Source organism: Mesoplodon bidens (assembly GCF_964165515.1).
Source record: "Mesoplodon bidens genome assembly, chromosome: X".
NCBI lineage: Eukaryota > Metazoa > Chordata > Mammalia > Artiodactyla > Ziphiidae > Mesoplodon > Mesoplodon bidens.
The window spans coordinates 141,412,143-141,427,883 of NC_138163.1; the positions used below are offsets into that span (position 1 = coordinate 141,412,143).

General features: G+C 46.8%; 1 protein-coding gene across 1 annotated transcript in view; it reads left to right on the top strand.

Annotated features, from left to right (window-relative positions):
* The window catches only part of LOC308608408 (polyprenol dehydrogenase-like), a 188,676-nt gene that overhangs the window by 37,427 nt on the left and 135,508 nt on the right, over positions 1-15,741 (top strand). Inside the window, exon 3 of the mRNA XM_081221430.1 lies at positions 3,754-3,822. Coding sequence (XP_081077556.1) covers positions 3,754-3,822 — 69 coding nt within the window. The remainder of the gene's footprint in view (positions 1-3,753; positions 3,823-15,741) is intronic.

Sequence of the window (15,741 nt, forward strand, 5' to 3'; positions counted from 1 at the left end):
GAGGATGAGGTCTGGTTGGGAAGGTCAGGATGAGGTCTAGCTGGGTGCTGAGTATGCACTGCAGACACGGGCACTGAGCATATGTGAGCAAGCCTGGGCACCCATGCATTTGAGGGCTGGAGCCCTGAGTGGTATCAGTCACCTCCTTTAGGTGATGTTTCTTGAGCATCAGGTATGGTATCCGTCAGCACCAAATTCCTACTTTTCTCGAGTTAGAGACTAGGCAGCACGTCCTTACCCACTTGTGTCTCCTTTTCCTACTAACGTTCTGATGTCCCTGTTTGAACTTTCCCCGAGGGACACAGTTCTGACCCTCCCTGTCAATCCAGTCACATAGGGCGTCTCACTGCGTCTGTGTGTCTTTGAGGGGATAGTTGAATATATCCTGAGAGGGACAGTTTTTCTTCTTACAGGACAGCTGGAGACAAGGTCACTTAATGAAACATTATCATTGGTCAGCATGCATTTTTCTGTTAAACACAGATTAAGAGATGGGTTTAATCAATTCCACACTCTCAGTCCCGAAGCCATGAATATTGAAAGAATAATCAATTACTTGCTGAAGAATTGAAGTGATAATCTGGGTCCCAGTCCAGGCCATTAGTGTTGCTAAGCATGCATGAATTATTCAGTTTCCCATCTGTTCACAGTATCTTAGTTCCTACTGTTTCAAAATACTCTTTTGGTGGAGGATCCTTCTTTATTCATAATTCTTAATAAGCGGTCATCTAAGGTTTAGACCAGGGGTTGGTACGTTTTTTTCTGCTATAGGCTGGATGATAACTATTATCGTAGGTCTCTCGTGATGCTGAGCTCTGCCCTTACAGCAGGAAAGCAGCAATGGCCAATACTTAAAGTGCATGGCTGTTTAAGCGATGGGCCAGATTTGGCCCCAGGTCCATAGTGTGCTGGCCCTAATTTGGGTTCAGTATCTTTTTTTTTTTTTTTCTTAAACAAGTGGCAGTTCTGTTGCTTCTTGCAGATATTTACAATCTGGTGGCTAGGGTGCTGTCTTCAGGGAGCGGACCTGGATATGAGAGGTTGTCCTTCCCACTCGACTTGGTGCCCCTGAAACCTTGCACTGCAGCACGTATAAAACCTCACCCCTGCTGCACGAAGACTGAGCGGAAGGCAGACCCACTGCGGTTGAGCCCTGCTTGTGTCGTGGCGGAGTGTTTCCTGGTATGCAGCCGTCACTCCGGAGATGTATGGGCAGCATTGGCGGCTGTGTAGGGTCAAGCATCCCATATCCAGCCCATAGGAGGCAGGTACTGAAGATGACCCTTGCCCCCAAAGTGCCTGTCCATCCCTCCCATACAATCCAGCCCTGACTACATGAATATTTTTTTCTTTGATTTCTTTTTAATTTTTTAAATTTCTGTTTTCTGTTGGAGCATAGTTGATTTACAGTGTTGTGTTAGTTTCAGGTGTACGGCAGAGTGAATCAGTTATACGTGGACATATATCCACTGTTTTTTAGATTCTTTCCCCATAGAGGTCATTACAGAGTACTGAGTAGAGTTCCCTGTGCTCTACGGTAGGTCCTTGTTGGTTATCTATTTTATATCTAGCAGTGTGTATAAGTCAATCCCAAACTCCAAATTTATCACTCTCCCCTGGCAACCATTGTGTTCGTTCTCTAAGTCTGTGAGTCTGATTCCGTTTTGTAAATAAGTTCATATGTATCAGTTTTGTTTAGATTCCGCATAGAGCCGATATCATAGGATATTTGCCTGATTGCCTGAACATGCAGTGAGCTGCCCGTCGGGGGACGCTGCTGGCCGTGGCCAGTTTGTCCTGCTGTTCCATCGCTTCTCCCCAGCCCACCCTCAGCTTTCTTTCTTTCTCTGGACACTTATGTCTTTCTGAGTTCATTTGAGCTTCTGCTACGCCAGCCCTTGATGCCAGCATGGTCTCAGGCTGGAGGGTAGCCGGCAGCAGATGGTGTTTTAATGTTTAAAAGTTGCACAAGTTTCAGAAACAAGCTCATACATGTCTGCAGCCCTCACTTACCCATGAATTCTTTTTTTTTTTTTTTTTTTGGTCTTTGATGCCCGGAACATTTAGGGATGGAAGACATGCCTTCTTTGCCATCCTGCCCCTGCACTCCCACAGTGCAGGAAGGCTCTCCCATCAAAAACACGTAATAACCGCATAATGTTTATTTCTTTAAGGAGCTGGAGGTGCAAATGACTTTTGCAGCTGCATCTTGATGTCTGCAGCTTTGAACTTCTCCGAGGCGGTGACAGTTTCTATATTCCTTTTCGTTCACCCCCAGAGATGTCCTTTGCCACGTTTATCTTCAGCAGGGGGCATTTCTGATTCCCCCTGGGTTCACCACTTCTCCTCTCTTATATGTTTGTTACAGATAAACCCTTTGCTGTAAACATTTTTTTTGTTTGTTTTGTTTTGGAAAGGGCATTGCCTAGATTCATTTGGGGACACTTGTCAGTGACACAGAGCACATAATACAGAGGAAAATAGTAGGGAATTCTATTAGAGTGTGTACGTGAAACCACGGGTACGTAAACAGCATGCAGAAATGCTTGATAAAAGGATTGCTTGGTAGTGTATTTTCACGGAGACCTCAATAGGCTTTGACCCGAGAGAACCAGCATCTTGCCAGCAGGGGCTGGCTGCAGGTGGGAGGGTGATGTGGGCTGGACCTGCCCCTCCCAGGCCCCTCAGCGGTGTCCTCATGCCCCCTGTTGGTTCTCTGGGCATCAGGGCTCCATGCCCACCCCTGTGTTCACAGGTGCCAGCTGTGGCCTCCCTGTTGAAGGCCCCCTGTGACTCAGCCCCCAGGGAGTTTCAGGTGTGGCTTCTCCTGCACAGGGTCAGAGGTGCTGCTTGAGGCCGGCTCCTTAATAAGGGATGCTGCCTGGGAAGCAGGCTGGCCTGACTTCTCCCCACCCTGAGCAGCAGCTACATCAGGCCCCCCTTAAAATGAAGGCTGTCTGCTCACAGATGTAGGGAAAAACAGCCCCCCTGCCCTGCAGGCTCTACCGTCATGGTCAGCACAGATTCACCTACTCAGGCATTAAAGAAACCTCCTCCACTTTCTCTCGCCCCAAATTTCAACTGGGACACCCTCATCCGACACAAAAGACCCATCGGCACCCTTCTAAGCAAACGTTCCTGGAATTGCACCTGCTGATTTTACGGAGTCACGGGTAACGGCAGGAGACGTCTCGAGCTCATGGTGGGAATGTCCCGCGATGTTTTATTATTTTTTATTTTATTTTTGGCCATGCCACGCGGCTTGCGGGATCTTAGTTCCCCGACCAGGGATGGAACCCAGAGCCTCGGCAGTGGAAGGGCAGAGTCCTAACCACTGGACCTCCCGGGAAGTCCCCCGTGATGGTTCTTATAGCTCAAGCCACTGTGAACAGAGCGGTCGCCTGGACCAAAAGTCTCGAAAGTTCTATGTCTAGTCTGACATTTCTGCTGACAGTTTCATGCGCATGCTCTTGGTGTCCCCGTGGTCCTGATGCCACTAGATGCTTCGTGTCCTTGGAATTAGTGAAAAGTAACATGTCCCAGAAATGCATTCTTTTGACCAATCCACCTAAAGAAAATGCATCTTCAATGGATACGCTGAATCCGCTACAGTTGCTCCGATGGCCAAATTCAATGCCAGGACGGAAGGAGACACTTAGTGTGTTGTAGGGCTGTGTTTCCTGTCTCAGGAAAACATTGTTTCACATGGGGTAGTTTCCTTACCCTGAATTGTATCTCTTCTTTTCCTTGTAGGCGGAAATAACGAAGGGAAAGCGGAAGAAGCTGTGAGGAAGATAAAAGAAGAAACCCTCAATGACAGAGGTACTCTCCTGCCCGGTGGACAGACGGCTCTTCTGCTTGGTCTGGGGGCTGCAGACCCTGGCGTGGGCTCAGGGACCCGGATGGTGGAAGTGGCTTTGGGCAGCGGTGTCTCTGATTCTTGGGCTTTTCTCTGGGGGGGCTTTTGTCCTCCTTGGGGAGTGGAAGGTGGCAGCAAGCGTGCTGCTACGGCGGCACCTGCTGGGGAGGGCGTTCCTTGTGAAACTGGGACCCGTTTTCATTCCGTGTCGCTCTCCAGGGCCCTCTGAGGCCCGTGTTCACTCAGGAACCGTTGGATGTACCCTCCGGCAGGTACACCTACTTTTCTCGGGTTCTTGAGGGGAAGATGCACCAAACAGGACCCTGCCGGGTCTCACGGGGATCAGCGCTGCCCCGTGGTGCATCCCCGGGGCCTTCTCTACCCATTGAATCTGGGGAATACACACACGGCCCTCACATCTTTCCTGATCCCAGTGCTCTCTGGTGCTTTCTGAGCCCAAGCCTGGTGCCTTATGTTTAAAAAAAGCACATGCAGGTCACTTTCTTGGCCACCAGAGCCAGGGTGTTTTAAGCATCACCCAGAAGCTGAGGATTCCCATCTGTGGGCAGATTGCAATTCCTGAGAGACACATGAAAACCCCGGATGGACGGATAAGCCTTATCTGTCCCTTTGTGTCAAGACTCCCACTTGTGGGTGTTCAAGGTGACCGTCCGGCCCTCTGCCCAAGGCTGGGACATGTTGACATTCCCAGTGTCTCCCCTGCCCTCGTGGCAGGATGCCTTTGATCTTTTTCCTTTTTTCTTTTTTTAATGGGGGTAGAGTTGTTTTACAATGTTGCGTTAGTTTCTGCTGTACCGCCAAGTGGAGTTCCCTGTGCTCTACGGCAGGTTCTCATCAGGTATCTACTAGGATGCCTTTGATCTTGAGAGAGAACACAGAGGGGCTTCCGCAGCTCCTGCAGACAGAGGCGCTGCTTCTCTCCATCACCTGCCCCGGGGCAGAAGTGGTCCACTGTCGTGACAGCCGATCGTGACCCCCCCGTCCCTAGTTTGCAGTGGCTCAGGGAGCCGCTCTCTCCAACGCCTTGGTTTCCACCCAGCGTGTATTTCCCGGGCATCTAGCAGTAGCATCACCAGGGGCAGGTGGTTAGAAGGGCTGATTTCCAGCCCTGAGCACGGGAGCTTCTGCAGGCGTGACCGGGAACCTGCATTTTCCCACACCCTCCCCGGGAATCCCCCTGCGCCCTCAAGTTGAAGAATCGCTGCTGTCGTGACTGCATGAAACCATAATTTCCAGACCAAAAGAGGAGTCTCGTGGGAAACCGCCAAAGCGTGGGCCTCTTTCTGTGACTTGAAAAACCGTTGGAAAAAATGAAAAAATACTTCACCCAAACTCGCTCGCGTTACAGGCCTAATCGGCAAGGTGCCAGGGTTCATCTGGGGCTACGTGTGCTTCTTTAAAACGTTTAAGAGCTTCACGTGTTCTGACAGAGCTGTAATCCGTAGCCCTGATTTATGGCAGGAAAGAACGTTCTAGAACATCTTTAGACAATTTCCTGGTGGCATCAGCTTGTACGCTGCGATTCACAGTTTGTGCCGAAAGCTCACGGATTAAAGGGAAAATGCCTCCGTAGCAGCTCCGTGCCGGAGGGAGGCCCCCAGGGCCTGCGCTGGGCAGGGCGATGATTCCTAATCACCCAGGACCGTGGTGTCAACGTCCCTCTGGTCAAGGCTGGTGACAGAGCCTCAGCTGTGTCTGCTCCTGGGTCTTCATTTCTAGCAAGTGACACCAAGTAGATCCATGAAATTTGGATCTGGGAGAAGTAGCCGCCGGGGCGAATAGTCAGTCAGGTGCACACCGACAGCAGAGAAAGCCCAGGGGTCTGCACAAGTCTCAAACCCCAGCCTGCCTGCACCCTACTTCCTGGCAGCCACCCCCGCAGGCATCCGAGTTTATGGAAAGGGTGAGGCTGGGCGTCCTTGGTGGGCAGCGGCCCCGCGCTGGTCCTTGTGTTGCTTGGAGCGGCCCTTGCCCAGAAGCTGGCAGCGCTCAGGGAAGCTCAGGTTCCCCCTGGCCTGCGAGGGGACATGGGGGCCAGGGAGGTGTCTGGACACAAGCTGAGTGACCCCTGAGGTCTGCAGCAGGGATATGGTCTGAGCCAGGGTGAGCGTGGCCACTCCCACGGGGGCTGGTCCAGTGAGGGAGTGAACCCTTGATTACACACGCACATGCACATACACCTTTTAAAATTCCTCTTCTGTGCGTTGAACCAAACATGAAAGCAGCGCTGTCTGTATTTTACACCAGAAGCCTGGCACTTGGAAGTCGGTCCATGGACACCGCAGCCCATGCACGCCTGGAGGGGTCGCCATGGGACAGGTGGGAGATGCTGAGACCCGGCCAGAGGAGGATGGTTTGGTGGTGGTCCTCGAACTGACGGTGCTGAATTCGCATCCAGCCTCGGGATTCCCCCAAGCCAAGGTCCACAAGGTCCAGCCAGTCCCGGGGGAAGAGGGGCACTCCCTGTGCCGGGGACCCGCTGCGCAAGGGCAGGGCCGGTGGGGACACTGGGTCTCCCTGTGCATCGGTGGCCGTCGGTCGGCCCTCACCCTTCCTCTTGGCTTCGCTCCCAGCAGACTCGGCAGGAGCCAGTCTGGGTCGGGATGCTCTCTGGAGGGGAACCCACAGCCCTGCAGAGGTGCTTCTGCTCAGACTAGCTGCGCTGCCGCAGCCTCTGAGGGTCTTGTCCACACAACCCCCGGCTTCCCCCGTGGGCAGGGGGAGCCCCACCTGTTCCTCGCTTATGGCTCTTCCGTGATCCTCTGGATTCTTCTTTTTTTTTTTGGAGCAAAGCAGCAGATAGCCTGAGGCTAGCAGATGACTGTCGAGAACACAATTATTTCTTTTCTTTTTGAAATTTTTATTGGGGTATAGTTGCTTTACAGTGTTGTGTAGTTTCTTCTGTACAGCAAAGTGACTCAGTTATACATATACATGTATCTATTCTTTTTCAGGTTCTTTTCCTATATAGGTCATTACAGAGTATTAAGTAGACTTCCCTAACACAATTATTTCTAAATGCCGAGTTTCTCCATAGCCTACCTCCCCCCTCATCTCTGTACTGACCCTTTTTTCTTAGTTCTTCGTTGAATGCTTTATGTGCTGTAATTTCTGCCTTTGACATCACGGTCAGTTGAGGTCATAGTTTGGGCTGGGATGGGAGGATACCTGCATATCAGTGTATAACTAGTTTGGCTTTCAGAGTGATATATTTGTGGGTATGGTCAGGAATAAAGGTGATATGGCTCATTTCCCAACCTAGAGATTTCCAGGGAAGAGACTTTTCATACCTTATCACCATGTGTCCCTGGTACTGAAACCTTTATGGCTCTTGAGTAATTATGTGCTGATGCAAGCCCTCTTATTTGGAGCAAATAGTCTTGCTAATTTACCAAAAAAAAAAAAAAAACAACCCACCCCAAAATACCAATAAAAACCCGAACACCACAAAAACAAACAGCAAAATGGCATAACAATGTTCAAATGAACCCAAATGGAAATAGATAATTTAAATACTTCTAAAAGGACTCCAGGCAGGTAAACTTTGCCCATTTCACAGTGACGCACGTAACCCACGAGGGAATTCCCTAGTCCCAAATCCTAGGAAATGTGGTGTCTGTTCTTTGTTTTTAAAAGGAGAAAGGCATCCCTTGCTTTGTGACACTGTTTCACACTTTTCCACTGTCAGCAGTGTCTTCCTGGACAATTTTACACCTTTCCTAACGTCATTCTTCTTTGAAATTTTTTTTTTTTTTTTTTTTTTTTTTTTTTTTTGTGGTATGTGGGCCTCACGCTGTTGTGGCCTCTCCCGTTGCAGAGCACAGGCTCTGGACGCGCAGGCTCAACGGCCATGGCTCACGGGCCCAGCTGCTCCGCGGCATGTGGGATCTTCCCGGACTGGGGCACGAACCCGTGTCCCCTGCATCGGCAGGCGGGCTCTCAACCACTGCGCCACCAGGGAAGCCCTGAAATTTTTTAAATTAAAGTATATCGTGTTAATTTCAGGTGTACAACACAGTGATTCAGTTATACATGTACATAGATTCCTTTTCAGATTGTTTTCCTTTCTCGGTTATTACAGAATATCGAGCAGAGTTCTCTGTGCTCTACAGTAGGTCCTTATTAGTTATGTATTTTGTATATAGTATATAGTGTGTCTGTGTTAATCCCAGACTCCTAATTTATCCCTCCCTCCCACCTTTCCCCTTTGGTAACCGTAAGTTTGTTTTCCATGTCTGTGACTCTGTTTTGTAAATAAGTTCATTTGTATCATTTTTTAAAAAGGTTTATTTATTACTTATTTATTTATTTATTTTTGACTGCATCGGGTCTGAGTTGCAGCACGCAGGCTCTTCGTTGTGGTGTGCGGGCTTCTCTCTAGTTGTGGCGTGTGGGCTCTGGAGCGCATGGGCTCTGTAGTTTGTGGCACGCAGGCTCTCTAGTTGAGGCGTGCGAGCTCAGTAGTTGCGGCGTGTGGGCTTTGTTGCCTCGCGGCATGTGGGGTCTTAGTTCCCCTGACCAGGGATCGAACCCGTGTCCCCTGCATTGTAAGGTGGATTCTTTACCACTGGACCACCAGGGAAGTCCCTGTATCATTTTTTATTGAAGTATAGTTGATTTACAGTATCATGTTAGTTTCAGGTATACAGCACAGTGTTTCAGTTTTATACATATATTCCTTTTCAGATTCTTTTCCCATATAGGGTATTACGAGATACTGAGTAGAGTTCCCTGAGCTGTTCAGTAGGTCCTCGTTGGTTGTCTGTTTTATATAGAGTAGTGTGTATATGTCAATCCCAATCTCCTAATTTATCCCTTCCCCCCCCCATGGTAACCATAAGTTTGTTTCCTATGTCTGTGATTCTATTTCTGTTTTATAAATAAGTTCATTTGTACCATTTTTTAGATTCCACATACAAGCGATATCATATAATATTTGTCTTCCGCTGTCTGACTTACTTCACTTAGTATGATAATCTCCAGGCCCATCCATGCTGCTGCAAATAATATTATTGCGTTCTTTTTTATGGCTGCGTAGTATTCCATTGTATATATGTACCACATCTTCTTTATCCATTCATCTATTGATGGACGCTTAGGTTGCTTCCATGTCCTGGCTATTTGTAAATAGTGCTGCTATGAACATTGGGGTGCATGTATCTTTTCAAATTATGGTTTTCTCCTGTCTTTTTGATTTAACTTAAAATGGCCCTTATTGACAGTTTCCTGTTTCTTACAGGCATCCTTTTCTTTCCCTCTTTCTTTTTTTTTTTTGCGGTACACAGACCTCTCACTGTTGTGGCCTCTCCGTTGCGGAGCACAGGCTCCGGATGCACAGGCTCAGCGGCCATGGCTTACTGGCCTAGCCGCTCTGTGGCATGTGGGATCTTCCCGGACTGGGGCACAAACCCGTGTCCCCTGCATCAGCAGGCGGACTCTCAACCACTGAGCCACCACGGAAGCCCTCATTTTTTTTAAATTGAAGTATAATTGATGTACAATATTATATATTTCATGTGTACAGTATAGTGATTCACAACTGTAAAGGTTATACTCCATTTATAGTTATGGAAAAATATTGGCTATATTCCCTGTGTTCTACAACATAACCTTGTAGCTTATTTATTTTATACATAGTAGTTTATACCTCTTAATCCCCTCCCCCTATGTTGTCCCTCCCCCCATTGGCAGCTACTAGTTTGTTCTCTGTATCTGAGAGTCTGCTTCTTTTTTGTTATATTCACTAGCTTGCTGTATTTTTTAGATTCCACATATAAGTGAGATCATAGACTATTTGTCTCTGTCTGACTTACTTCATTTAGCATAATGCCCTCAAAGTCCATCCATGTTGCTGCCAATGGCATGATTTCATTCTTTTTTATGGCTGAGTAGTATCCCACTGTGTATATATGTACCACATCTTCTTTCTCCATTCATCTGTCTGTGGACACTTAGGTGGCTTCCATGTCTTGGCTATCGTGAATAGTGCTGCTGTGAACATTGGGGTGCATGTATCTTTTCAAATTATGGTTTTCTCTAGGTATGTGCCCAGGAGTGAGATTGCTGGGTCATATGGTAGCTCTCTTTTTACTTTTAAGGAACCTCCATCCTGTTTTCCAGAGTGGCTGCACCAACTTAACATTCCCACCAACAGTGCAGGAAGGTTCCCTTTTCTCCACACCCTCTCCAGCATTTGTTATTTGTGGTCTTTTTAATGACAGCCACTCTTGACAGTTGTGACGTGATGGTGAATGATTTAATAAGTGAATTTTGAAAAAAATGGACTTTTAATTTTGGAACAATTCTAGATTACAGAAGAGTTGTGAAGGTTCCTGAGTTCCCACATACCCTATGCCTAGTTCTCTCCATCATTAGTATCTTTTTTCTTTTTTGCCGTACGCGGGCCTCTCACTGTTGTGGCCTCTCCCATTGCAGAACACAGGCTCCGGGCGCACAGGCTCAGAGGCCATGGCTCACGGGCCCAGCTGCTCCGCGGCATGTGGAATCTTCCCGGACCAGGGCTCGAACCCGCGTCCCCTGCATTGGCAGGCAGACTCTCAACCATTGCGCCACCAGGGAAGCCCCATCATTAATATCTTATGTTAAGTTCGTGTCTCACAGTGAAAGCACCTTATTGGTCTATGATCCCTGACTAAAGACCTTATGTTTTTTCCGAATTTCCTTAGTTTTTACCTAATGCCTTTCTTCCGTCCCAGGATCCCACACAGGATGCTATGGTAATATCTAGTTGTCCCATCTCTTTAGGGTCCTCTTGGCTGTGATCATTTCTTAGACTCTCCATGTTTTTTGATGACCTTGACAGTTTTGCAGAGTGCTGGCCAGGAATTTTGTGGAATGTCCCCCTTTCATCTTTAACTTGGTGTCCTGAGGTAGCCAGTGAGCAGGCATGCCTGGATAGACAGGCACTAGACAGGTGTTTATACAGACAGATGATTTTCTGTGGGCAATTAGAAGGTTTAACAATGCCTGGGGAAAACCATAATTTGAAAAGATACATGCGTCCCAATGTTCATTGTAGCACTATTTATATACAATAGCCAAGACATGGAAACAACCTAAGTGTCCATCAACAGACGAATGGATAAAGAAGATGTGGTACATATATACAATGGAATACTACTCAGCCATAAAAAAGAAAGAAATCATGCCATTGGCAGCAACTTGGATGGACCTAGAGATTATTATACAAAATGAAGTAAGCCAGACACAGACATATATCATACGATAGCACTTCTACGTGGAATCTGAAATATGAAGTAAATGAACTTATTTACAAAACAGAAACAGACTCACAGACATAGAAAACAAACTTATGGTTATCAAAGGGGCAAGGAGGGAGGGATAAATTAGGAGTTTGGGATTAACATATACACATTTCTATATATAAAATAGATAACCAACAAGGACCCACTGTAGAGCACAGGGAACTCTACTGAATATCTCGTAATAACCTATCATGGGAAAAGAATTTGAAAAGGAATAGATGCATGTGTATGTATAACTGAATCGCTTTGCTGTACCCCTGAAACCAACACAACATTGTAAATCAACTCTACTGCAATTTAAAAAAATGGCTTTCGGCGAGTCAATTCTATTAACAAAGGAAAAAAAAAGAAAATTTAGAAGGTCATCGTGTCTTTTCTAAAGGGACGAAGGCGCAGCACAGCCCTTTGTGAACATTTAATGTTATCACTGCTCACCCGTGTTCGTCCTGTGAAGGGCTCTTCATTTCTCAGGCTCAGGAATGATTAATGTTGACCTTTGGAATCACCATCAAGGTGACGTCCATGAGAGAGGGGATTGTCTGCCTAGTTTCCTTAGCTCGTCTATAAATACTTACAGGAATAATAATAGAAGAAAAAAACCCACAGGGAAGAATTTTCATTCTCATCGTGCGTCCAACGTTCTATTTCCCCCACCAATAATTTGTGCAATATTTTCACTCCCTCCTGCATTGTCCTGTTATCCTGTTCCGTGTTTCTCCTCTTTTCATTTGTGGCGAGGAGTCATCGCCGAGGACATTCATTTTGACCGTTCCCTTCTAACACACCTCAAGGCGCTCCGTGCTTTTAAACTTGGTCATTAGAGAACCTGCTCGCGTGACCATCTCTAAAAGTTATTCTGGAAATGTTACTTCCATGATATTTTTCCTCCTGGGGGAAATGGAGTAGTCTTTAGTTGTTCTAGAAGATAAACATATAGTAAGAAAGGTTTTTTAAAAAAAGAAAACTTGAAGGATTATGTAATGATATTTCAAACACTTAAATGAGAGCCAGAGGTGAACGTTCCCTGGAAGGGGCTTCTCCTTCAGTGAAAAGGATGTTTCCTCTGAAATTGTAGTCAAGATTCTGATGAGAACAGTGGCTGGCTTGGCCAGCCTGTGCCCAGCTCTGCACACATCTGTGGTCCTCTCCGTGTTATTATCTCTGTGATGCGTGGTTTGGGGTATGCAGAGCCCATGACGTTAGCATGTTAGAAATCGCCTAGATCCACTTTCTAACAGATACTTGGGGGCTCCATAAGCTACTGTTGCCTTGAAGATAAATATTTATTTTCACTTATTGCAGGTTTTGTTTTAAAACCTTTTCCTGAAGAGGAAAGTTTCACTGTCTCCTCAGAGCAGGGTGGGAGATTCACATGGTCCTAAGTGTTTGCAGGTAGCATTATTCCGCCTTCATTTGTGAGAGCTATTCTCCACCCACGTAGAGTTCTGGGTTGAAAACACCGCCCTACCCCCAGGATAATTAAAGTTGTTGTGACCTGGACTTCTGGCCTTCATTGTTTCAGATAGGAAATCAGCTATAATTATGATTATTTCCTGAATATCATGTGCCTTCTTTCCTCTTTTTTTTTTTTTTAACTTGTTTTCAGAATTTTGATAATAGGCCTATGCATGGTTCCCTGTGTTTATCCTACTTGGGTTTAAAAGGCTCCCTGTAACCATGGGGTAGGAAGTTTTGATAAAATTTGAACAATTTTTAGCCAATATTTTTCAAATACTTTTCCTGCTTTGTTTTTTCCACCTTCTTGTCAGTCCACAATTACACCTATGGTAGATTACGTGACACTGTCTGACATTTCATTGAGCTCTGTTCATTGTATCCAACTTTCTTTTCTTCCTGTGTGCTTTAGCTTGAATGATTTCTATTGAACTATCTCAAGTTCACCAAATTGTTTTTCATTTGTGTGCCGTACACTTGTAATCCCATCCTTGGATTTTTGTTGTCCTCAAAACGAACTGTAGTTTTCAGTTTTAGGACTTCCATTTGGTTATTTTTAGTTTGCATGTCTTTCCTGACGTTCTCCCTTTCTTCACCCTTGACCTCCATCTTTTCTTGTAAATGCTTTAATTCATAATTGTTATCTGAGAGTTCTTGTCTCTTCATTCCAACAGCTACAGCATCTCTGGGTCTGTTTCTATTGATTTTTTTCCTTCTTGACAGCAGGTGACATTTTCCCATTTCTCTGCCTGTCTAGTCATTTTTTTGTGTATTGGACATTGTGATTGATCCACTGTAGAGATTTTGGGTTCTGTTGCCTTCCTCTGAAGAATGTTGAGCTTTGTAGTGGACAATGATATCACTGGTGGGTTACCTTGGCTTCACGTCTTGTTATGATGAGTCTATTTCAGTTCTGCCCTTGGGCCTTGGATGGAGCTCTCAATCTTAAGATATGGAGCTCTCAATCTCAATCTTTTCTTCTAAGACATAGCCCATCTCAGGATTCAGGTGAGACTCTGAGCTGTTCACTGAGCCCCTGCAACTTGACAAGATGCAAATGTCATCCTGTCTCCCCAGCACCAGGCAGTGGCTGAAATTTCTCTGCTCACATCTTTCAACCTTCCAGCTGCAGTTTGCCCCTGAACTCCTTGGTGTCTTGCCGTGTTTCCGCAGTTCACTAGTCTGCTGAGGTTTCGGTGGGATTTTCTACTTAGAATTTTCAGCTCCCGCCCCTGTGGCCTTTCATTTTGGATTGTGCACCTCCATTCCAGCTGCCCTAGGGGCCCCAGACTCTGACCTTTGACTCCTCAGCCCAACCAATTGTCACTTTCTCTTTGAGGTCTGCATCTGTGCATATTGAAATTTGAGAAGTACCCTCAGGGTACCGCACCCCCCCCCAAAAAAAAAAGATAAATGAGAATGGTCTGTGGCAAACCAGAATGTGTAGCCCCTCTTTAATAAGCTACTGAAGTTAGAATAAAGAGCTTCAGCAAAACAGATAACCAAACCGCTTTTTGTTAGAAATGATGATCATTAGAGTACATAGCTGCATCGTGTTGGATACTTGCTCTGTAGCGGGTATTGTTTTAAATGCTTTACGTGTATGGATTCTCGTGGTCCTCTCCTAGGAAGGAGTTATTATCACTCTTCCCTTTTTACAAGTGAGGAAACCAGGGCACATAGAGTTTTGGAAAGCCTCTTAACATCATGCAGTTAATAAGTGGAGAATTTGAATCTGAACTCAAGAGTCCTGGAAGGAACCCAGAAATAGAGTGACCTTGACGATGGGGAGAGATGGAGAAGGCAGGGAAACAGAAAGAGGAAGGCGGGTGGAAAAAGACAGAAAGCAGCTCAAGCATCTCAACAGATTGGAGTTGGGTGGGTGTTGATGGCCCAGGGTCTCGTAGGGACCCTGGCTTGTACATTGTAGTGTGTTCTGTCCCCAGGACAATCTGTTACACACACACAGCTGTGTGTACCTGTGTGTGTGAGCACAAAGATGGCATTGCACGCCTCTGTCAGTGGGACACAGTGAAGGCAGGAGAAACATGGCGGGGTTATAACCCTCCCTGTTATTTTCATAGCGACAAGAACGCAGCAGAGGGAACCACATATGCCCCAAGACCCCTGAGAGTACCGAGACCTGGGGAGGGCTCCAGGGCCACCACAGCCCATGGGAAGGGTATGGCTCCTTCCAATCCAGAACATGACCCCATGAGGAAGCAAGACCCCAGCTGCCACCCGGGTTGTGTGTATATATCCATTATCGATATATATCCATGAACAAACTCTTCCAACTTCTGTCTAGTTGGACGTCTTTCTTTGTCATAAAGAGAAGTCCTTATTTTTATGGCTATGTACGCTTCTGTTGTCAGGATATCCCAGGGTATTGGCCTAATTTCTCATCAATGGCTTGTGTTTCGTTATCCTGTGTGTTCGGTGCCCTTGTATTTGTATCTTAAACACTTACTTACTTTTTCCCCCAATGCCTTCTGATATGTCGGATGAGGAGTCAAAGGCATTGAATGCAGGTTGCCAAACACCTCTCCAGGAATGTGGCACTGAACACGGCCACGACGAGTGGACCACTTGCCCTTGTCCTCCACTGTGTGTTTCCATGTAGAGCTATTCATCTGGGTGATGGTTTGGCCACTGGGTGAAGCCGTTTGGCCTGCAGGGGACTGGCAAAGATGCTGTGTGCCGAGTGATGCAGGATGCAGGTATTGCAAGGTCTTGGAGTTCCAGGTAGAGACATCTCTCTGTCTGGGTAATCAGGCCACCCATCTCCGTGTGTCCTGAGCTGACCCCCTTACCTGGAATTCACCTTCCAGGACTTGGCAGTTTACTCTTTGGAGTTGATTCAGCCCTTTTCTTTTTCCATCCTCACGTTTGCATCACTCCTCCACCCCGATGCCTGCAGATAAGCCTGGGCGTGGACGGGGAGGGTGCAGCTCGGGGGTTTTCAGGGCTTGGTACGCTCCTTCCTTGTTCATTTGTCTAATCACCATCCCAGGTGTGGGCTTCTTCCTGTCAGACGCCCGCCCTGACTTGTCCTCAGGGTGTTCCTGTTTCGAGTACCTGATGGATGGTGCCTTTTCACGCATCCACATTGGAGACATG